Source organism: Oncorhynchus gorbuscha, linkage group LG01 (genome assembly GCF_021184085.1).
Source record: "Oncorhynchus gorbuscha isolate QuinsamMale2020 ecotype Even-year linkage group LG01, OgorEven_v1.0, whole genome shotgun sequence".
Taxonomy (NCBI): domain Eukaryota; kingdom Metazoa; phylum Chordata; class Actinopteri; order Salmoniformes; family Salmonidae; genus Oncorhynchus; species Oncorhynchus gorbuscha.
The window spans coordinates 33,261,580-33,286,321 of NC_060173.1; the positions used below are offsets into that span (position 1 = coordinate 33,261,580).

Genomic DNA, 24,742 nt, shown 5'->3' on the forward strand with positions numbered 1-24,742 from the left:
CTGTCTCCTGTCTTCCCCTCTGTCTCCTGTCCACCCTCTGTCTCCTGTCCACCCTCTGTCTCCTGTCCACCCTCTGTCTCCTGTCTTCCCCTCTGTCTCCTGTCCACCCTCTGTCTCCAGTCCACCCTCTGTCTCCAGTCCACCCTCTGTCTCCTGTCTTCCCCTCTGTCTCCTGTCCACCCTCTGTCTCCTGTCCACCCTCTGTCTCCTGTCCACCCTCTGTCTCCTGTCTTCCCCTCTGTCTCCTGTCCACCCTCTGTCTCCTGTCTCCTGTCCACCCTCTGTCTCCTGTCTCCTGTCCACCCTCTGTCTCCTGTCTTCCCCTCTGTCTCCTGTCCACCCTCTGTCTCCTGTCCACCCTCTGTCTCCTGTCCACCCTCTGTCTCCTGTCCACCCTCTGTCTCCTGTCCACCCTTCTCTCCAGCCACAGAAAGCTCTCCTTTATGTTGTTGTTGTTTTCATTATCAGAACCCAGAATAGAAAAGCGGACACTGGATGGACTCTTGAAGCTGTGTTTTGTAAAAATGCCAAATGAATGTACTGTTGTTATTTATGTTTATGTTTTTAGTATTTTAGCCCCATGTAGGGAGATATAGATATCTCAGATGAGTTTTACAGCTCAGTGTGTGGAGTGTGAACAGAGGGATGTACTACAAAGAGGATCAATGAGTCAGCCAGCTAACTTTGATAAACAACCAGACATAACTTCCATTTTCTGGTTCATTAAGGAATTCTAATTTTAGATATGTGTTTTTGGTTGTTAAGTCAATTAGAGCATGCCATTTCAAAAGGATTAAAAAAATTAAGTTATTTCAGAATATTTGGGCAAGTTAGCTGGCCAAGTCATTGATCCTACTTTGTAGTATATCCCTCAGGAGAGGACAAGTGTGTGGTTGTGTGAAAAAAACACCCAGATAGTTTTTAAAATTTTAAACATGCCACTTCTTCAGCTAATGCTATTTGAAGCAATACTAGAACTCCCCAAAGTGTGCAAGTAGTCTTTTATTTCTATAATTATAATAAATAGATTTTTTTAAGGAATAAAGGAGATATTAAATGAGTCTTATTTTGGATGTGAGGTCGGCAGAGATGACGTCATGTACCAGGAAGTAAGTGGACATGGGAGCCAACTTTTCCAATCATTGCATTTGGTTCTATGCTTCGTTTATGTGCTTCTCTGAATCTCTGGGTAAGATTGTAAGACAATCCTCTCCTCTGTCCCTCTGCAGATTTAACATCTTATTTTAAATAAATATCATTTAACTGCTCACACTCCTCTGTGTGTCGTTCTTCAAAATGTGCTTATATATACTGAACCAGTCAAAAGGTTGGACACACCTACTCATTGAAGGATTTTTCTTATTTTTTTTGTATTTTCTACATTGGAGAATGAGACATCAAAACTATGAAATAACACATATGGATTCACGTAGTTACCAAAAAAGTGTCAAACAAATCCCAAAATTTTATGAGATTTGAGATTCTTGAAAGTAGCCACCACTTCCTTGATGACAGCTATGCACACTCTTGGCATTATCTCAACCAGCTTCACCTGGAATGCTTTTCCAACAGTCTTGAAGGAGTTTCCACATATGCTGAGCACTTGTTGACTGCTTTTCCTTCACTCTGCGGTCCAACTCATCCCAAACCATCTCAATTGAGTTGAGGTTGGGTAATTGTGGAGGCCATGTCATCTGATACAGCATTACATCACTCAATCTTGGTCAAATAGCCCTTACACAGCCTGGAGGTGTGTTGGGTCATTGTCCTGTTGAAAAACAAATGATAGTCCCACTAAGCGCAAAACCAGATGGGATGGCATATTGCTGCAGAATGCTGTGGCAGCCATGCTGGTAAAGTGTGCCTTGAATTCTAAATAAATCACTGACAGTGTCACCAGCCAAGCACCATCACACCGTTCCCCCACTCTGCATCTCACAAAGGCACAGCGGTTGGAACCAAAAAATCTCAAATTTGGACTCATCAGACCAAAGGACAGATTTCTACCGGTCTAATGTCCATTGCTCGTGTTTGTTGGCCCAAGCAAGTCTCTTCTTATTATTGGTGTCCTTTAGTAGTGGTTTCTTTGCAGAAATTCGACTATGAAGGCCTGACTCACGCAGTCTCCTCTGAACAGTTGATGTTGAGATGTGTCTGTTACTTGATCTCTGTGAAGCATTTATTTGGGCTGCAATCTGAGGTGCAGTTAACTTAATTAATTAGTTAATTTGCAACTAATAAACTTATCCTCTGCAGCAGAGGGAACTCTGGGTCTTCCTATCCTGTGGCGGTCCTCATATGAGCCAGTTTCATCATAGAGCTTGATTGTTTTTGAGGCTGCACTTGAAGAAACGTCAAAGTTCTTGACATTTTCCAGACAGACTGACCTTCATGTCTTAAAGTAATGATGGACTGTCATTTCTCTTTGCTTTTTTTGCTGTTCTTGCCATAATATGGACTTGGTATTTTACCAAATAGGGTTTATCTTCTGTATACCACCCCTACCTAGTCACAACACAACTGATTGGCTCAAACGCCTTAAGAAGGAAATAAATTCCACAAATGCACTTTTAACAAAGCACACCTATTAATTGAAATGCATCCTAATGAAGCTGGTTGAGAGAATTCCAAGAGTGTGCAAAGCTATCATCAAGGCGAAGGGCGGCTACTTTGAAGAATATCAAATATAAATATATGTTGATTTGCTTCACACTTCTTTGATTACGACATGATTCGGCAGGCTATGCAATTGGTAGTTACAGTCTTTTCCCATCGCTCAACTCACGTATGGACTCGGGAGAGACGAAGGTCGAGAGCCATGCGTCCTCCAAAACAAGACCCTGCCAAGCCGCGCTGCGACACAGTGCTTGCTTAACCCGGAAGCCAGCGGCACCAATGTGTCAGAGGAAACACCGTCCAACCGACAACCTCCACAGGAGTCACTAGAGCACGATGGGACAAGGACATCCTGGCCAAAACCCTCCCCTAACCAGGACGACGCTGAGCCAATTGTGCGCCACCTCATGGGTCTCCCAGTCACGGCCAGCTGTGACACAGCCCAGGATCGAATCCGGATCTGTAGTGACGCCTCAAACACTGCAGTGCCTTAGACCGCTGTGCCACCCTAGTTGTGCAATTTTACATCACACTCCCACACTCCCATCCACTATGTTTTTCTTGGTCGACAATGTATCTCAATGGAGACGAGAAGCAGGTACATGGAGTGGACATTTAATGAAACACGGACATGAAACAGAATAGGAACAGCGTCTGGGGAAAAATAACATCAACGCTGACACAGGGAACAAAGACAGTGTCACGCCTTGGTCTTAGTATTTTGTGTTTTCGTTATATATTTGGTCAGGCCAGGGTGTGACATGGGTTTATTTTGTTGTGTTTCGTATTGGGGTTTTGTAGGCATTGGGATTGCGGCTGAGTAGGGGTGTCTAGCATAGGCTTGGCTGCCTGAGGCGGTTCTCAATCAGAGTCAGGTGATTCTCGTTGTCTCTGATTGGGATCCATATTTAGGTAGCCTAGGTTTCACTGTGTGTTTGTGGGTGATTGTTCCTGTCTCTGTGTAGTTGTTCACCAGACATGCTGTATAGGTTTTCAGGTTCCGTTTGTTTAAAAATATATATATTTAGTTAATTCATGTATCGTTCAATTTCATTAAAGAACATGAGTAACCACCACGCTGCATTTTGGTCGGCTTCTCCTTCAACAGACGAACGCCATTACAGACAGGAGCAGACAGATACAGGCTTTATCACATCCAGCCGTGATTGGGAGTCCCATAGGGTGGCGCACAATTGGCCCAGCATCATCAAGATTTGGCCCTGGTAGGCCTCATCATTGCAAATAAGAATATGTTCTTAACTGACTTGCCTAGTTAATAAAATAAAGGTTACATTTAAAATATAGAGGGGGTAATCAACAAAGTAATGTAGTCCAGGTGAGGCCAATATTGCACAGCTGTGCGTAATGTTGGTGACAGGTGTGAGTAATGAAGGGCGAGCGGGAACAGGTGTGACAGAAATATGCAGACAGATGGATTAAAAGTAAGTTTACATTGTAATACTTCTGACAGCCAACTGTCTAGCTCCGTCCATAACTTTTGGACATTATAGCATTCCCAGAAAGCATGGATTATTGAGTCATTATTAGTTTTATACTTAAGACATGACTCTGCCTTTGTGCTGTAGAATTTGTGAAATTTGTCTCTTGTATAATAAATTCACAGCTGGCCATTTGCAATTGGTTATTCCCCATCATTTGCAACAACGTCTATGAGCTTCATCACTATCTTTCCTTAGTGGTACATCAAACGGTTGTGATTACCAACAGAGATAAACTTTTATGAGTTGACTGTGGGCAGTATCTTAACGTCACCCTGAAACCTACTCTGAGCTGGGACTTTTTGCGGTCTTAAAACGGTCTTCAAACAGGATTCCTTGGACATTTTTTGAGATGCTTTTTGGATACGGGCCCAGGTTTCCATAATCAGCTGTTAGTGTAAGACAAGCCTGTAACCAATTTGTAAGTCGCTCTGTAAAAGAGCGTCTGCTAAATGACTTAAATGTAATGTAAATGTAATGAAATAGGGAGCTGTTGCTTTAAGCGAACTGTTGTTGTAGATAGAGATATACAAACTCTTACAACAGCATTCATTACACAGCTTAGGTTTGCAGGCTTCAACAAATACAACGGTTCTATTCTCAGGTGAAAACAATCACACTTACGAAGGCATGTCTTTGGATAAATGGAAATTATTTTCCACTGTAAATAATCAGATCAATTAGGGCCCTCTGGTGGTGACAGGAGTTACTACAGGACTACGCGTTTGTTTTTTATGTACAGGTCTGTATTTTTTATTTAACCTTTATTTAACTGTAATGGCTGCTGGTCTCTAAACTGAGAGAAGACAGTAACAATGTATACAAAATAGTGATGATTTGTGTTTACAAAGGGCTTTTCCAGAGAATGCAGAGCGCCTTTAGTCAGTTAGACAGAGTAGAAACACCCCATCCAACACTTGGTCCTGAACACTTACCACATGGCTGACACTTTACTATTGGGTCATAATAAAATGTTTAAAATGTAAACATGGGCAGAAACATGTGATACATGGGCAGAATGCTGTAGAAAGGTTTTCAGAAATCTTATCTAAAAATAATACTAATATAATTATCAGCTATGAAGGTAAGACCCAGATGCAGACCACGTCGAATACACAAATGTTTAATATTCCAACAGGGTCAGGCAATAGACAGGTCAGGCAGAGGTCGGTAATCCAGAGGTGGGGCAACAGTACCGGGTGGCAGGCAGGCTCAGGGTCAAGGTAATGGCAGAGGTCGGTAATCCAGAGGTGGGGCAACAGTACCGGGTGGCAGGCAGGCTCAGGGTCAAGGTAATGGCAGAGGTCGGTAATCCAGAGGTGGGGCAACAGTACCGGGTGGCAGGCAGGCTCAGGGTCAAGGTAATGGCAGAGGTCGGTAATCCAGAGGTGGGGCAACAGTACAGGTCGGCAGGCAGGCTCAGGGTCAAGGTAATGGCAGAGGTCGGTAATCCAGAGGTGGGGCAACAGTACCGGGTGGCAGGCAGGCTCAGGGTCAAAGTAATGGCAGAGGTCGGTAATCCAGAGGTGGGGCAACAGTACCGGGTGGCAGGCAGGCTCAGGGTCAGGGTAATGGCAGAGGTCGGTAATCCAGAGGGGGTCAAAGGTACAGGTCGGCAGGCAGGCTCAGGGTCAGGGTAATGGCAGAGGTCAGTAATCCAGAGGTGGGGCAACAGTACCGGGTGGCAGGCAGGCTCAGGGTCAGGGTAATGGCAGAGGTCAGTAATCCAGAGGGGGGCAAAGGTACAGGTCGGCAGGCAGGCTCAGGGTCAGGGTAATGGCAGAGGTCGGTAATCCAGAGGGGGGCAAAGGTACAGGTCGGCAGGCAGGCAGGGTCAGGGGCAGGCAGTGTGGTCAGGCAGGCAGGCTCGGAATCAGGACAGGCAAGGGTCAAAACCATTATACTCTGAGGTACTTACCATATACCTGTGACTGTGTCTGAGAGATGATGTTCCCCGTAGCTCACTTGTTTCTAAAATCACTTCAGTCTATAAATTCTTGTTTCCAACACCTACTGTTTGTTAGTGGGCGAAGTCAAAGGGGTTGGAGTTACAGTTGTACCATAGAGTTTCTAAACCCAGGCGCAACATCGTGAGACTTCCAAGAACGCTTGTCAAGCAGACCAAGCAGACCAGGCCGGGGTGGGTTGTTTGGGGTTCGAGAAGTCCTTGAGAGACGTGAACATTTTTATTTATTTTTTCATCTAAAGGCACAACCATCTAAGAAACATAACAAAAGAATCCTTGTAAAAAATATGTCAGTTTAAGCTGGAGATATCAGTTTATTTTAATGGGCTGTGTCTCAATCCAAAGCATTCACCTGGCTGAGCTACAGTTGTATATGTCAGACCATAAGGCATCCCGAAAATGGTCTTCTCACAAAAACATTCGACCGGTTTAGCCTACAAACTATTATGACCACTCTATGGAAAGGGAAGACTCTCACAAACACGATGGCGTCCTCCGTTTTTATCTCATTTGAAGGTAACCCACAGAAATCAATGGGAGTATAGAGGTAGTATTGTGTCAACAAAAATAAGGGGTTATACTGTACTGTCTTTGGTTGTATAGTCAAGACTTGACTAGTATCCTCCACCAGCTGGTACTCTCTCTGGTAGCATAAACTGCTGGACAGGGCTTAACCCACATGAGCTCTTAACTGGCCATCCAATGAACGTTCCTTTACAGTTGGCTGATACCTACACCCCCACAGGAGAAGACTCCTGGTTCCCATTTGGGTGGCTGAAAGATAAACTAGGAAATATTTCAATTGTTTACCATTTTGGTTCCATTACTGCTCCCACTGATCGTTTTGTTCATTTGCATTTGTGCATCTGTGCAGCTGGCATATGTGTACTTCATACGGCTATGCCAGGCATGTTAATGCTTCATGTTCCTCATCCTCTAGACCCTTATTTCTATCCTCAATCTCCCGAGGATTGCTTGCAATCTAATGCACCTTTTCTGGCTGATTCTTATAATCACTATGCTTGAGTTACTTCGCTTTTGTTGAGGCCTGGTGGTCTCAGAGGGGAGAATGAAGGGGTTAATGGGTATAGGCGTCCCGCTAGCAGGACATCAGCCAACAACATCTGGTGAAATTGGAGGGCGCACAATTCAAGTGAATAATCAAAATATTAAACATTCATGAACATACAAGTATCTTATATAATTTAACCCAAGACCTCATACATTTTAAAGGGTTAATAAATTGTGTTATGATATTCTGTAAGGTCTCCTCTTCAGGAGACCTCTGTGTGCGTTAACATCTGTTTTGAGTGTTGTGCCATTCAGAATCTATCAGAAGGCGGAAACCGCCTATGTTCATACTCCTTCTGTCTGGGCCCTACCTGACTATCTGAGGTTCTGAGAATATTACTGGTTTCCTGAGAACACAAGGCTGCCACAGGCCTGATGAAAACAGTCACTTGTCAGAATATGCTTGTACTCGTTCGCCTTGGATGACCCTATACTTGTGATGAAAGGTCAAGTTTCGGTCAAACCCACTTCTGAGATTTTAATTGCTGACAAGATGGTCGTCCAGGTTTGGCCGGGGTAGGCCGTCATTGTAAATAAGAATTTGTTCTTAACTGGCTTGCCTAGTTAAATAAAGGTTAAATAATAAATAAATAAAATATATATATATATTATTAATGTTTGCTCTTTGTGTACATCCAAGGGCCAGCCGTGCTGCCCTGTTCTGAGCCAATTTCAATTTCAATTTTCACAAGTCCCTTTTTGTGGCACCTGACCACGCGACTGAACAGTAGTCCAGGTGCAACAAAACTAGAGCCTGTAGGACCTGCCTTGTTGATAGTGCTGTTAAGAAGGTAGAGCAGTGCTTTTTATGGACAAACTTCTCCCGAGTTTAGCTACTGTTGTATCAATATGTTTTGACCATGGCAGTATACAATCCAGTGTTACTACAAGCAGTTTAGTCACCTCACCTTGCTCAATTTCCACATTATTTATTACAACATTTTGTTGAAGTTTAGGATTTTGTGAATTATCTGTCCCAAATACAGTTGCTTTCAGTTTTTGAAAGACTTATTCCTTGCCACACATTATGCCATATAACTTATTCCTTGCCACCCATTATGAAACTAACTGTAGCTCTTTGTTAAGTGTTGCAGTCATTTCAGTTGCTGTAGTACCTGAGGTGCGTAGTGTTGAGTCATCCGCATACATAGACAAACTGGCTTTACTCTAAGCCAGTGGCATGTCGTTAGTAAAGATTGGGGCCTCGGCAGCTGCCCTGGGGAATTTCCGATTCTACCAGGATTATGTTGGAGAGGCTTCCAATAAAGAACACCCTCTGTGTTCTGTTAGACAGGTAACTCTTTATCCACAAAATAGTAGGGTGTGTAAAGCCATAACACATACGTTTTTCCAGAAGCAGACTATGATCGATAAAATCAAAAGCCCCACTGAAGTCTAATAAAACAGCCCCCACAATCTGTTTATTATCAATTTCTCTCAGCCAATCATCAGTCATTTGTGTAAGTATTGTTGTGTCTTTGGCATCATTAAAGATGAAGACTTATTTTATCAAATCAATTCTCTGTAATTAATATTACATGCTAATTTAATTAACTAGGAAGTCAGGGCATCACAGAAACTCTTCAGATTACAAAGTTAAACTTTTCCGAATATAACTCTTCAGATATTTTATATCTGATCAATTAGTCTTCTATTAATGAATTATTCTTTACCTCACGTCAGTCTCATCTGAATGTTGGTTATCTGCACGAACCCAGCATTTACTATAAATCATCTACACACCAATTGGCTTAATCATTTATTTACTGACTGTCTAAATGATCACAGAAATGCATAAACAAACCAACAGTAGATATTGGTTACTAACAATGATAGGGAACATTCCCTTGTGGGCTAAACCGATATGATGGCTTGGTGGACAAAGGAAAGGGGGTGTGGACTGAGAAAGAGCGGGAAAGACTAAATGGATTTATTTCTGTCATGCAGGTGAAAGAGGACCCAAAAGCGACTTGGCGAAAACAGAGTCTTTAATCCAGTAAAGTAAATACAATCAAAAAACACAACTTTCACTCGAAATGACGAGGACAAACTGGAGACTCGATCTTGAACAGCAGGTGAACAGCAGGTTGCCTCGGGAAGGCACTTGAACCAAACAGACTCAGACACCTGCTCACCACGCAGCATCTGAGGAAAACACGACACGACAGGGCGATACACAAACACAGCACGGTGAATTCTAGACAAGGAACCGACAGGGCAGAAACGAATAACAAGGAGAGAAATAGGGACTCTAATCAGGGAAAAGGATCGGGAACAGGTGTGGGAAGACTAAATGATTGATTAGGGGGAATAGGAACAGCTGGGAGCAGGAACGGAACGATAGAGAGAAGAGAGAGCGGGAGAGTGAGAGAGGGAGGGGGAGAGAGAGGGATAGAAAGAGGGAAAGAACCTAATAAGACCAGCAGAGGGAAACGAATAGAAGGAGAAGAACAGGGACAAGGCATGATAATCAATGACAAAACATGACAATTTCAGTAGTTAATTACTTTTCTTGCCATGTGGCGGTATAGAACTGGAACTATACACTACTTTAAAAAATAAATTATATGGGCATCAGACCTGCCTAATTCTCACATGAAAGTTTTTGTGTTTGTGTTAAATAGGCCTAATTACACATTCTGTTAACATCTGACTCAAGAGTGAACTATTTTGCAATTTGTAGTCCATGACATTTCAGATTTAGATACTGTATGGTGATTTACAGTGTATTCAGAATGTATTCAGAACCAATGACTTTTTCCACATTTTGTTACGTTGCAGCCTTATTATACAATTAATGAAACATTTTTTTTTCTTCATCAATCTACACACAATACCCCATTATGACGAGGTGAAAACAAGTTCTAGAAATTTCTGCAAATGTATTAGAAATACATTTTCAGACCCTTTACTATGAGACTTGAAATTGAGCTCAGGTGCATCCTGTTTCCATTGATAATTCTTGAGATGTTTCTATAACTTGATTGGAGTCCACCTGTGGTAAATTCAATTGATTGGAGATTATTTTGAAAGGTCCCACTTTTGACAGTGCATGTCAGAGCAAAAAGCAAGCCATGAGATCGAAGGAATTGTCCGTAGAGCTCTGAGACAGGATTGTGTCAAGGCACAGATCTGGGGAAGGGTGACAAAACATTTCTGCAGCATTAAAGGTCACCAAGAACACAGTGCCAAGAGGCACCTAAAGGACTCTCAGATCATGAGAAACAAGATTCTCTGGTCTGATGAAACCAAGATTGAACTCATTGGTCTGAATGCCAAGCGTCACATCTGGAGGAAACCTGGAACCATCCCTATGCTGAAGCATGATGGTGGCAGCAGCATCGTGATGTGGGGATGTATTCCGGTGGCAGTGAGTTGGAGACTAGTCAGGATCGAGGGAAAGATGAATGGATCAAAGTACAGAGAGTTCTTTGATGAAAACCTGCTTCAGATGGCTCAGGACCTCAGGCTGGGGCAAAGGTTCACCCTCCAACAGGACAATGACCCTAAGCACACAGCCAAGACAGGACTGGCTTTGAGACAAGTCTCTGAATGTCTTTGAGTGGCCCAGCCAGAGTCTGGACTTGAACCCGATCGAACTGCTCTGGAGAGACCTGAGAAAAGCCGTGCAGCTACGCTCCCCATCCAACCTGACAGAGCTTGAGAGGATCTGCAGAGAGGAATGGGAGAAACTCCCCAAATACAGGTGTGCCAAGCTTGTAGTGTCACACCCAAGAAGACTCAAGGTTGTAATCACTGCCAAAGGTGCTGAGTAAATGGTCTGAAAACTTCTGTAAATGTGATATTTCAGTTTTTTTCTAACATTTCTAAAAACCTGTTTTTACTGTGTCATTATGGGGTATTGTGTGTAGATTGATGAGGGGGGAAAACACATTTAATCAATTTTATAATAAGGCTGTAACTTAACAAAATATGGAAAAAGTCTCAATACTTTCCGACTGCACTGTATCACAAAGTAGTTTGAATGTAGTCAACTGCTTTTTCAAAGTAATTTTAGTTAAGGGTAGCTTTAGTATAGCTACTTCAAATGTGTAGTAATTGCTAGCTTGGTAAACTATATTTCAGAATACTTCCCTCATAACAACAAATGAAATAAATAAAGTATAGTAGGGGGAAGTGGAGACATATTTTACGTTCAGCATCACTCTGTTAAGGGAAATGTAGTACTCTTTCTAACAAAGATGTCTACATATGTTTCAGGATGTTGTGAATCAGAATTCATTTAAACATTATAGTTTTGAAAATAAAGCTCTCTTGGCACAACTTACCCCAGGTTAAGCCGACTACCAATTCCTATACGGAATTAAATATGACCACTACCTTTTTAAAACCATGTCTATATTTATTTCCCAAACACAATTTAACACAATCACAATCACTTAACCAACACTTTGTTTTTTAAAATTGTTTTCAACATTGGCCTTTTTGTTGCTTCATATCCCAGCAATAATGCCTGGCATTACGCCTGTGAAGACAACGCTTGCCATTGGTTCAACCATTGGTTCAAGTTACCCCATAGCTATTGACACTCCCTACCCCAAGACAAACATTTAGACTATTAGCCCACACAGCCCACACAGCTACAATGATGCACTTTCATGCTAGGTTTAGGACCTCATATTGAAGCTCATATTGAAGCTTACAGAGACCCCAATTGATATATAGAACAATCTTGACATTACTTTGGTTTAGATGCAAGCATCATGAAGTCTCTAACACTATACATTAATTTGATTTATTTGGTGAAAAGTTTTTTGGACCAAACTCCAATAAATAACAGACTCCATGAAATGATGACTTCTCCCTAAATATTTGGTCAAATGAAACATTTTGTGTATGGTTCTCCAGAAACAAGGGTGGCTCAAGTTACCCCACTCTCCCCTACAAATGCAGGATCTTAATTTGAGTCAGTTTTATACACCAGTTAAATAATACTGAGACTCATGGCTGCAACAGACGACAGTAATACTGTACAGTGTTCAGTTCTCACTGTTACCACTGTAACCATATGCACACTCTTTATCCCCCTCCAGAGAGAGAACAAAAGCCATGCTGAGACAGTGTTTTTATCTGAATGATTTATCTGCCATGCTGCTGTCAGTCATCTCTTACAAGACATCTGAAAACAGGTGATTTTACTTGTTGATACTCTATGGCTAAAGTGGTGTTAACACACACACACACACACACACACACACACACACACACACACACACACACACACACACACACACACACACACACACACACACACACACACACACACACACACACACACACACACACACACACACACACACACACACACTTGCACCCACAGACTCACACAACCACATGCCGTATACACCCCATTCATTAAGCGAGCTGAGGTGTGTTTGCTCTCATGCTCCTTTGCATTGTCTGATCTACTATCTGCCGTTGTCGATAGGCGCGGTTTGCTCTCTCTCTCTCGCGCTCCCTCTCTCTCTCTCTCTCGCGCTCCCTCTCTCTCTCTCGTGCTCCCTCTCTCTCTCGCGCTCCCTCTCTCTCTCTCGCGCTCCCTCTCTCTCTCTTTCGCGCTCCCTCTCTCTCTCTCTCTCTCTCTCTCTCTCTCTCTCTCTCTCTCTCTCTCGCTCTCTCTCTCTCTCTCTCTCCCTCCTCCCACCCTTGTACTCTTTCTGCTCAGCATGGAAATCTCTTACCGGTGACTCGCTGACTCCCTCTACAGCTCCCTATCTATCTCTCACACACGCTTGCTCTCCCTCACTCTCCCTCGCAGTCTTTCTTCTCGTGTCATGCTTTATAAGGCAGGGATCAGCGTGAGCATGAGTGAGTGTGTGTGAGCTCTGTCTTTGCTGCAGCATCCTGGGTCTCTGTGTGGAGGAGAGGAGGAGAGTTCCTGCTACTCTCCCAGCAAAGAGCACTCTAGGTGGGGGAACATCGTGGCCAGAGAGGGGGTTGTCTTGACCAGAAACAGTACAGTCCCAGGACAGAACGCGCAGACAGAGACGCGTGGTGACTGGAGAGGAACGAAATAAGAGATCAAGAGGAGAGGAGCGTATTGCTGCCTCTCAGGCTTTTGTGCTGTGAGAAACTAAGGGAGAGAAGAGGGGAGGATAAAAGAGGGGAGGATAGGAGGGAGGGGGGCACACTCCTGAGATACAGGGATCCCAGGAGGTTTCAGCAGGGGGGAGAGGGCTGTACAGGAGGGGCGTGTCAAAGCTGAAGTGGAGGGGGTCTTCTCTGCTTATCAAAGACAAGAAAGACAGAAGGAGAGGAAGAAAAATAAGTGAAGAGTGAAGGAGAGGTAACGGTTTTGCCTCAGTGTCAGGAGTTGAAGAGGGTCTCGAGGGGGTCATGGTGAGAATGAAGAGGGAGAGAGTCTGCTGAGAAAAAAGAGAGTAGAAACAACAAGCAGAAGGTAAGGACAAAGGGATGTGTGCTCATTGAGTGAAGACTTGGTTTCTGAGGAAGAAGAAGAGGAGGAGGAGAGGTCTCTCTTGTTGAAGCGTCTGATTGTTTTCCCTGGTGAACTTCAGTCAGTCTACAGGAACCCAACATGGCCGTCCAACTCATGCCCGAATCAGCTGTCTGTTTGCTTATGGTGAGTAGGAAAGGTCCAGGTATTTTTACACACACACACACACACACACACACACACACACACACACACACACACACACACACACACACACACACACACACACACACACACACACACACACACACACACACACACACACACACACACACACACACACACACACACACACACACACACACACACACAGTCACTGAAGCAGGAAGCAAGATGTCCCCCCACAATGGGAGATGTTGCATGAGCTCCTATGTACACTACTATACACCCTCCACAAATCTCTCACCTTCTATCATAAAGAAATCAGTAGTTATGTAATATCATATTATCATCAAACAATGTACCATTTCATCAAACATTTCTGTGCTTCAACCCAATATGGGTACGTTTCCTTGCTTTGTCTAAATGCTCCACGTGCTCACAGGGATCTCTCTGCAGTGGGCTGGTTATGAGACATCACACGGAGAACAGATATCACTGTTACCAGATGGGTGATGTGCTAAATGTGCTGCTGATATGTATGTGTGTGTGCATTCTTTTTTTCTCGTTCATTATTGGCTAGAGCTTGATTTTGGCAGTCGTCTTCTCTTTCTCCAGACTTTTCTCATGAGAGGGAGAACACACACGACCCACAAACTCATAACACCACAAAAGCAGCTTGTATATGTCATTTTTATCATTTTAAAATACAGTGACATCTCAAGATGCCTTCCCGGCCAGAAGTAGAAATAAAATCAATGGAGACAAAACACTAGACATGCAATAGTCCATTCTAGTCATTGTAATTCTATGTGCTTGTCAGTTTCCTCCATCCCAGAGGGGCTTCACTGAACTACTTGTTATCTCCTCCTGTTATAGCTGTCTGTAGCCATAGCAATAGGCCATGTTACACGCCCAGGGATTGGACAGGAGGAGGGGGGTGGGGTGAGGGTGGACGTTAAGGGGGTCGGGGAGTGGAAGATGGAAAGGGGAAGAAAGGTGGAACATAAGTCAAAATATAGGCAGCAGCATATCTTTACCTCTGTCGAAATCACTGACTTGAAATAGTGTTAGCATCCTGGTCCAAACATACAAACAGTATTTCAAATATATGCATGAATGAATAAACCTCAACGGTGACTTCAGTCATGGACTCTGTGGAGAAACACATCACATCAATTGAAGATGTTACTGTAATTATTTCCGTATTATTTATAAAGAGTGGTTATCTGGTAACTGATCAAAACTCGGTAATACATGTTTTCATTACATCCGAAGATGTATTCATATTCACACAGTCATGTTCAGAGCTCAATCCCATCTGAAATCGTAATGTATGTTTATGCAGTTTAGAGGTTTGTGTGTGCGTGAGTGCATGCGTGCGTGAGTGCGTGCGTGCGTGAGTGCGTGCGTGTGTGTGTGTGCAGGGATTGACATTTAAGTCTCAAAACCACTTGCCCATCAGGACTCAGGAGGATATGTTGGTTTCATGAAGATTTTGAGCACTTGTCCGAAAATGTAACTTAACTATTTACATGCAGAACTGCCATGTACAGTTGAAGTTGGAAGTTTACATACACCTTACCCAAATACATTTAAACTCAGTTTTTCACAAATACTGATATTTAATCCTAGTAAAAATGCCCTGTTTAGGTAAGTAAGTACCACTACTTTATTTTAAGAATATGAAATGTCAGAATAATAGTAGAGAGAATGATTTATTTCAGCTTTTATTTATTTCATCACATTACCATGGGTCAGAAGTGTACATACACTCAATTAGTATTTGGTAGCATTGCCTTTAAATTGTTTAACTTGGGTCAAATGTTTTGGGTAGCCTTCCACAAGCTTCCCACAATAAGTTGGGTGAATTTTGGCCCATTTCTCCTGACAGAGCTGATCTATTTTGTGAAGTGCACCAGTCCCTCCTGCAGCAAAGCACTCCCACAACATGATGCTGCCACCTCCGTGCTTCACGGTTGGGATGGTGTTCTTCGGGTTGCAAGCCTCCCCCTTTTTCATCCTCTTTTGTTTCATCAGACCAGAGGACATTTCTCCAAAAACATTTCTCTTTGTCCCCATGTGCAGTTGCAAACCGTAGTCTGGCTTTTTGATTGCGGTTTTGGAGCAGTGGCTTCTGCCTTGCCGAGTGGCCTTTCAGGTTATGTCGATATAGGACTCGTTTTACTGTGGATATAGATACTTTTCTACCTGTTTTCGTCAGCATCTTCACAAGGTTCTTTGCTGTTGTTCTGGGATTGATTTGCGCTTTTCGCACCAAAGTACGTTAATCTCGAGGAGACAGAACGCGTCTCCTTCCTGAGCGGTATGACGGTTGTGTGTTCACATGGTGTTTATACTTGCGTACTATTGTTTGTACAGATGAACGTGGTACCTACAGGCATTTGGAAATTGCTCCCAAGGATGAACCAGGCTTGTGGAGGTCTACTATTTTTTTCTGAGGTCTTGGCTGTTTTCTTAGCTGAAACTATAGTTTGTTAACAAGACAATTGTGGAATGGTTGAAAAGCTAGGTTTAATGACTCCAACCTAAGAGTATGTAAACTTTCGACTTTTCATCTACACATTGAGGAGGAATCAGAAAGACCAGTACTGCAATTCTTTGTATTTTGGTTGTTATCAATAAACAGTGGGGAGGAACAGTGGGGAGGAACAGAAAATATGTTTCAGGCTACTGGAATTCCTTGCAGTTTGGTTGTTTTAACTACTTGTTATCACCTACCCAATGGGGCAACCTCAAAGCATGCTCAATTTGTGTGACTGTTCAGTTCAGTTGCCCCAGGCAATAGGGCAACCCTTGTATGTCAGTCGCTGGTGTGTGTGTTTGTGTGTGGCATTGTGTCTGTGGCTGTGTGTGCATGTTTGCGTGGCTGTCTGTGGCTGCATGAATATTAATGACATTTCTGCTGTGTGTATTAATATTTCAGTTGAGGCAGTAATTATCTCCTGGTGTAATTACAGGAAGTGATTTTAATAACACACAGACTCTGTAAACACCCACAGAAAATACTGACTGCCACAAATAATACAAATAATAATAACCACACACAAACTAGATACCTGTAGATATATCTCCCTCTCTATCCCTCTATCTCTCTCTCTCTTTCTCTTTTTCTCTCCCTATGTCCCTGTGTGTAAAGAAGGGCATCTGCTATTATGTTTGTGCCAAGTTCACTGAGGGAAGCCATCTCCTTGGTGGGTGTGGAGGCTGCTTACACAACGAGCAACAGAAGGCTCGCTCTTCCTCTTTCTCTCTCTCTCTGGATGTCTCTCTCTCACTCACTCACTCTGTCTCCTCTTTGGTGTGTCGCCTCTTGGAAAGGTTTAATGATGTTTTCATTTTAATTTAGCATGTTAATGTCATTCTAAATCTAAATTATGTATGGGGCTCTGGGGGAAGCACATGTTTCCATGGAACTATTGTCAAAAGTCAGTTGTGATTAAGACACCTATCAGTTGGGTGTCTGTCTGAAAACATGCACGGTTTTATGAAGAACGTTGTTAAGTTTCACACTATACAGATTCTTAGCCACAGTATTACCCCCTCCCCCGAAATACACACACACACACTCAGACCCCCAACCCCAGACCCCCAACCTCCTCATCACCATGGTTACAGACCCCCAACCCCATTCCAGCACCACTGACTACGGACCCATCAACCTCATTAAATTAGTTGACAGGAAGTGACCTCGTTCAATTAGAGGGAACAGGAGAAATGACAGTGTGTTTGTGCTGGGGAGCCTTGTTGTTGTGGCTGATATAAATAAAGACATCCAGTAAATTGTGTTTTAGTTCTCCTCTGGGCTCCATCTGTCTGGAGCTAATGTGATTGGAGCTGAGTTACAGTACAGTAGCATTAATACTGAGTGGTCTCAGGCCTGTCATGGAGAGCAGGCCGAGGGGAGGCCAGATACAGCAAATATGATTGGATCTCAGAGCTGATTGACTGATGGTTTATGAGGGAGGGGAGGGAGGGAGGGAGGGAGGGAGGGAGGGAGGGAGGGAGGGAGGGAGGGAGGGAGGGAGGGAGGGAGGGAGGGAGGGAGGGAGGGAGGGAGGGAGGGAGGGAGGGAGAATTGGTTATTACTTCATCCACAGCAAAGCAAAAGATAGCCATCATTTTTCAGCTGATGATGCCTTTTTGACTTGAAACTTGTGTCTCCAAATGAAGATGATATCAGTCATGGTTCTGTGTGCTTCTTTGTCTGCATGGCTCCTATGTGATCTATTTTAGTCCATGCATGAACGATGCTGAGGCAGTCGCAGACTAAATCAAATCAAATCAAATGTATTTATATAGCCCTTCATACATCAGCTAATATCTCAAAGTGCTGTACAGAAACCCAGCCTAAAACCCCAAACAGCAAGCAATGCAGGTGTAGAAGCACGGTGGCTAGGAAAAACTCCCTAGAAAGGCCAAAACCTAGGAAGAAACCTAGAGAGGAACCAGGCTATCCGGGGTGGCCAGTCCTCTTCTGGCTGTGCCGGGTGGAGATTATAACAGAACATGGCCAAGATGTTCAAATGTTCATAAATAACCAGCATGGTCAAATAATAATAAGGCAGAACAGTTGAAACTGGAGCAGCAGCACGGCCAGGTGGACTGGGGACAGCAAGGAGTCTTCATGTCATGTAGTCCTGAGGCATGGTCTTAGAGCTCAGGTCCTCCGAGAGAGAGAAAGAAAGAGAGAAAGAGAGAATTAGAGAGAGCACACTTAAATTCACACAGGACACCGAATAGGACAGGGGAAGTACTCCAGATATAACAAACTGACCCTAGCCCCCCGACACATAAACTACTGCAGAATAAATACTGGAGGCTGAGACAGGAGGGGTCAGGAGACACTGTGGCCCCATCTGAGGACACCCCCGGACTAAAGAGAGACACAGTTTCATCTGATGTGAGAGGCGATAGATAGGATCACAACGGCTAACAGGAAATAGCCTATGGTCTGACCTCCACAGGACATGCTAGCATTGCTGGTGTGATCCCCATCAGAAACCTCAGCTATAGCACTAGCTATGTCGGCTACCATACTGGTTTGATTCATAACAGAAACCTCAGGTAGAGCTAGCTATGTCTGCTAGCATTACTGGTGTGATCTTTATCAAACACCTCAGCTAGCGCAAGCCATGGGTTATAGCATTCCTAGATGGAGTCTGAGTGTGGTATCGATCTTGAGGTCACTGGAGACAAAAGACTCTTATACAGTATCAAGCTGCGTCATTTCTGACTATGTGTTTGAGAATGGTTCTCTGCAGAGAGGGCTGACTGGGATACAGCAGAGAGCTTGACTAGGGAGAGAGAGAGAGAGAGAGAGAGAGAGAGAGAGAGAGAGAGAGAGAGAGAGAGAGAGAGAGAGAGAGAGAGAGAGAGAGAGAGAGAGAGAGAGAGAGAGAGAGAGAGAGAGGCTAAGCGGATTACAGTCACACAGCTTCAGGGCTGTTCACTGCATGCAGAACTATAACAGGAGGAATGGCACAAAACCCACTGCCTGACAGAGATACCACTGAAACAAGCTCCTGGTGATATATGAACTCAATCTACTCAGTGTATAGATCCATGCTTTTCTTTTCAACAGGGAAAATATTATTTTGTATATCTTCTGAGTGAAAAACCTTTTTTTAAATGTGACTTCTGTAAGCAAAGCGTGTGGAACTTGAATAAACCATGTGTGTGTGTGTATGTTTTGCACTATGGTCTTGATTAGGGGGCTTGAACTCCCCTCATCTCATCTCCTCAGTAGGCTCCATAAAATGATGTATATTTATATCACTCGCTACACATCATCCCATTATGTGTGTGTGTGTGTGTGTGTGTGTGTGTGTGTGTGTGTGTGTGTGTGTGTGTGTGTGTGTGTGTGTGTGTGTGTGTGTGTGTGTGTGTGTGTGTGTGTGTGTGTGTGTGTGTGTGTGTGTGTGTGTGTGTGTGTGTGTGTGTGTGTGTGTGTGTGTGTTTCCAAATTATAAAGAGCAGATGATTCAATCCGAATGAAGCTCCTCATTCACTTCTAATCAATTTACCCTGTCATGACCTTATGCCGTGTGTGTGTGACATCTATCTTCATCTTTAACATTGCTTGTAACACCAACAGTCTGTATGCACCATCATTTCATCAGGATTTATCTTGTAACATCTCTTTTTACACATCCTGAGGACGTCGGAAGACGCTATCAAAACGCTATTTCCGTCAAGTAGGCCTGGGTTTCAGAATGGTAGATGGGCATAAGCCATGAGCTCCGGCTCTTAGGGTTGCGTGTTCCATCCACATGCAAGATGGTTGTTTTTGTATTAACCCAAGGTGCATCTGAAACAGGAGGAGCAACCTAGGGTGTCCAAAACACCTCAACGTTTTGGAGAAACTTCTAAACATGGATGTTTGGAGAAACATGGAAAAACATCTGAATCTGAAGTCAAATTGGTCAAACCATGAGACCTTGTTGTTAATTCATGATCCATACAGCAAGAAATGGAGATGCATGCGATGCAATATTTATGGCAAATGAAGGCTGTTTTGGAGAAAGGTGATGAGGAGAGTTTACAGTATCTTAATCAACTTGATCGCAGCTAAATTCTAAATTGGATCCTCTCTCTCTTTCTTTATTCTATAAATGCTTTAATGGCATGAATGGGTGGTTGCCACTGTTGCCAAATAAATAATTTATTACATAAATTAACAATATGCAACAACAATAGTATATATATCAACAAAAACAATTATACACAGAAAATAATACACAAAAAAATAAAACAAACAGCAACAAATGAGAAACAAAATCTACAACAGATCATTTTTCTCTCTCTCTCCATTGTAGTCCTGAAGGGGGAGGGGTAATGTCATATCTGGCAGTATGACATCATGCAGTAGTCTAATTGATTACTCTGCAGTACACAGGCTGGTCTGTGTGTGTGTTACTCTATGTCATTCTCTGCCCCATCCTTATATTGCAGCAAGAAAAACCGCAGTTCACATTAAAAATCACATCAGGCCTCCCGGGTGGCGCAGTGGTTAAGGGCGCTGTGCCATCAGAGTCCCTGGGTTCGCGCCCAGGCTCTGTCGTGGGGCGAGGGGCGACGCACAATTGGCCTAGCGTCGCCCGGGTTAGGGAGGGCTTGGTTGGTAGGGATGGATGCCCTTGTCTCATCGCGCACCAGCGACTCCTGTGGCGGGCTGGGTGCGCTAGCCAAGGTGGCCAGGTACATGGTGTTTCCTCCGGCGCATTGGTGCGGCTGGCTTCCGGGTTGGATGCTCACTGTGTTAAGAAGCAGTGCGGCTTGGTTGGGTTGTGTATTGGAGGACTCATGACTTTCAACCTTCGTCTCTCCCGAGCCGTACGGGAGTTGTAGCGATGAGACAAGATAGTAGCTACTACAACATTGGATACCACGAAATTGGGGAGAAAAAGGGGTAAAATTCAACAAAAAAAAATAAAAGAAAAAATCACATCAAATAATCACAACTGCACACAAAACGCACCTGTGTAGATTATGACAGAGAGAATTATCACCTCAGTCGATCACTTCTAAACCTGTTCACTTCTATGTCACACTGGTCAAATGCCATCAGTGAACATGTCAATACTAATCGCCCGCCCTCCCGCACACAAACACACAAACACACACACACACACAGCCAAGTTATCATTACTCATTGTGTAATTATTCCTTGTAGTGCTTTTATTGTGAAGTGGAAATGTCTAGAAGCAACAACGGCTCAACCAGGAAGTGGTAGGCTACACAAGCTCACAGAACAAGACCGCCGAGTGCCGAAGCGTGTAGCGCGTAAAAATCATCTGTTCTTGGTTGCAACACTCACTACCAAGTTCCAAACTTCCTGTGGAAGCAACGTCAGCACAATAACTGTTCGTCGGGAGCTTCATGAAATGGGTTTCCATGGCCTAGCAATGGCACACAAGCCTAAGATCACCATGCTCAATTCCAAACTCGCCATTGGACTCTGGAGCAGTGGAAACACGTTTTCTGGAGTGATGAATGGCACTTCCGTCCAGCGAATGAAGCTGGGTTTGGCGGATACCAAGAGAACGCTACCTGCCCCAATGCACAGTGTCAACTGTAAAGTTTGGTGGAGGAGGAATAATGGTCTGGGGCTGTTTTTCTTGGTTCGGGCTAGGCCCCTTAGTTCCAGGGATGTGAAATCTTAACATTATAGCATACAATGACATTCTAGAAGATTGTGTGCTTTCAACTTTGTGGCAACAGATTGGGGAAGGCCCTTTCCTATTTAAAGAAGGGGGATACTTAGTCAGTTTCACAACTGAATGCATTCAACTGAAACGTGTCTTCTGCATTTAGCAGAAGTGGGTGTCGAAATTGACCGACAAATCTATGTATATAGCAGCCTATAGTGTTACGCCCTCATCTGTTTCACCTGTGCTTGTGCTTGTCTTCACGCCCCTCCAGGTGTCACCCAGTTTCCCAATTATCCCCTGTGTATTTATACCTGTGTTCTCTGTCTGTTTGTTGCCAATTCGTCTTGTTCGTTCAACTTAACCAGCATATTTTCTGTCAGCTCCTTTCGTTTCCCAGCCTCTCTTTGCTAGTCCTCCCGGTTTTGATCTTTGCCTGTCCTGACCCTGAGCCTACCTGCCATCCTGTACCTTTGCTCCACCTCTGTATTACTCTGTAACCTCTGCCTTGCCCTGGATTTTCGACCCCTGCCTGCCTTGACCTGTCTTTTCTTCCCGTTTGCTACAATAAACAGTGTTACTTCGACAGTCTACATCTGGGTCTTACCTTGATCCCTGATATTTAGCCTAATTTCTGCTCTAGCCCCCTTGGCGTTAGTAAAAGTCTAATTAAATTGAAGAAGTTGAAATGAATCATGCCTACTCCAATGTGCGTTCCTTCAGCACCATGAGCTGTCCATTTCCCACTGACTGTGCTGCGGATGCTGCTTCAAGTTTCAGCACGACAACGATTCAAATATGGCTTATTGTAAGGTCAATAACTCAGATAAACTCATCATGGGCAAGAAACAAATTGTTTTGAATAAAATCAATTATAGTAGTAGCAAGCTATCAAAGTTGACCTCCGGTCCTCCTTCTCGTCTTCTCGATCTCCTTCTGAAACTGAACAGAACATAAAGCTATAGGCTAGTTCACACGCAAGGCCTAATTCAGGCCTCATCCCTAAATAAACATTTGACTCTCCTCCTGAACTGCCACCGTAGGAACTTCACAGCACAGCCATTGGTTAGGCAGCTCACAAACACGTTTTTGATCAGCAAGAGCAGAGCAGGCTGCGGCTCAGGATTGGAATATCCATTGCTTTGTGTAATGCAGTCTAGTTTTATTGAGACGATACTAAAAAATAAGGTCAATAACTTATATTTTAGTGTGATATTGTGTGCCCAGTGGAAAATCAGAGATGAGGGGTTGCATCGGGCAAACATCGAGATGGATATATACTGTATAGCTCTCCTAATAAGCAACTAATTCTAAAACACAGAGAATTAGTGAAATTTCATTAATTACAAATTGCATGACCCTCCACTGGACTAGATAAAAAAAAAATACTAAACCCTCCCCTTGACTGAAATGAAAAAAGCATGACCCTTCCCCATTTTCCTCCAGGTAAACCGACTAGCATCACTACTCTGGACGGTTCTGACTTAGAATATGTGGACAACTACAAATACCTAGGTGTCTGGTTAGACTCTAACCTCTGCTTCCAGACTCACATTAAGCATCTCCAATCCAAAATTAAATCTAGAATCGGCTTCCTATTTCGCAACAAAGCCTCCTTCACTCATGCTGCCAAACATACCCTCGTAAAACTGACTATCCTACCGATCCTTGATTTCGGTGATGCCATTTACAAAATAGCCTCCAACACTCTACTCAGCAAACTGGATGTAGTCTATCACAGTGCCATCTGCTTTGTCACCAAAGCCCCATACACTATCCACCACTGCGACCTGTATGCTCTCGTTGGCTGGGCCTCAATACATATTTGTCGCCAAACCCACTGGCTCCAGGTCATCTATAAGCCCCGCCTTATCTCAGCTCACTGGTCACCATAGCAACACCCACACGTAGCAAGCGCTCCAGCATGTATATTTCACTGGTCATCCCCAAAGCCAACACTTCCTTTGGCCGCCTTTCCTTCCAGTTCTCTGCTGCCAATGACTGGAACGAATTGCAAAAATCACTGAAACTGGAGTCTTATATCTCCCTCTCCAACTTTAAGCATCAGCTGTCAGAGCAGCTTACTGATCACTGTACCTGTACAAAGCCAATCTGTAAATAGCCCACCCAACTACCTCATCCCCATATTGTTACTTATCCTCTTGCTCTTTTGCACCCCAGTATCTCTACTTGCACATCATCATCTGCACATCTATCACTCCAGTGTTAATGCTATATTGTAATTATTTCGCCTCTATGGACTATTTATTGCCTTAGCTCCCCTACTCTTCCACATTTGAACACACTGTAGATATATATTTCTATTGTGTTATTGACGGCATGTTTGTTTATTCCATTTATTCCATGTGTTGTTGTTTTTGTCGCACTGCTTTGATTTATCTTGGCCAGGTCGCTGTTATAAATGAGAACTTGTTCTCAACTGGCCTACCTGGTTAAATAAAGGTGAATGTTTTTATAATAATACAATTTAAATTAAATGTTGCTTGCAGCACTAGAAATGTGGGTTTGATTCGCACAAAGGACCAGTACAAAAAAAGTGTCAAAATCTGAGTTGCTCTGGATAAGAGTGTCTGCTAAGTGACTACACACAGGTGCACACAGGTGAATGGCAACTGGCAGCCATACACCTGTGAAATCAGTTACTGATACAGACATGGTGGTGTAGCAGGGGGATTGGAATGCTGTGAACCAAGAAGTTGTGAGTTGAAATCCCAGCTGAGGACGTGTTTCATTTTAGTTAGTGTATAAATGAACATGCACAATGTAATCATGTGTGTCAATTATGTAAGTTAAAAGTACTGTGTGTGTAACTAGTTCCACA

General features: G+C 43.5%; 1 protein-coding gene across 1 annotated transcript in view; it reads left to right on the forward strand.

The window, feature by feature from the left end:
• The first annotated feature begins 13,396 nt into the window (after positions 1–13,396).
• LOC124036285 (FERM domain-containing protein 4A-like) overlaps positions 13,397–24,742 on the forward strand; it is a 249,560-nt gene continuing 238,214 nt past the window's right edge. The window contains exon 1 of the mRNA XM_046350727.1: positions 13,397–13,756. Within this exon, the coding sequence (XP_046206683.1) occupies positions 13,712–13,756 (45 nt within the window). The 5' untranslated portion in view covers positions 13,397–13,711. The remainder of the gene's footprint in view (positions 13,757–24,742) is intronic.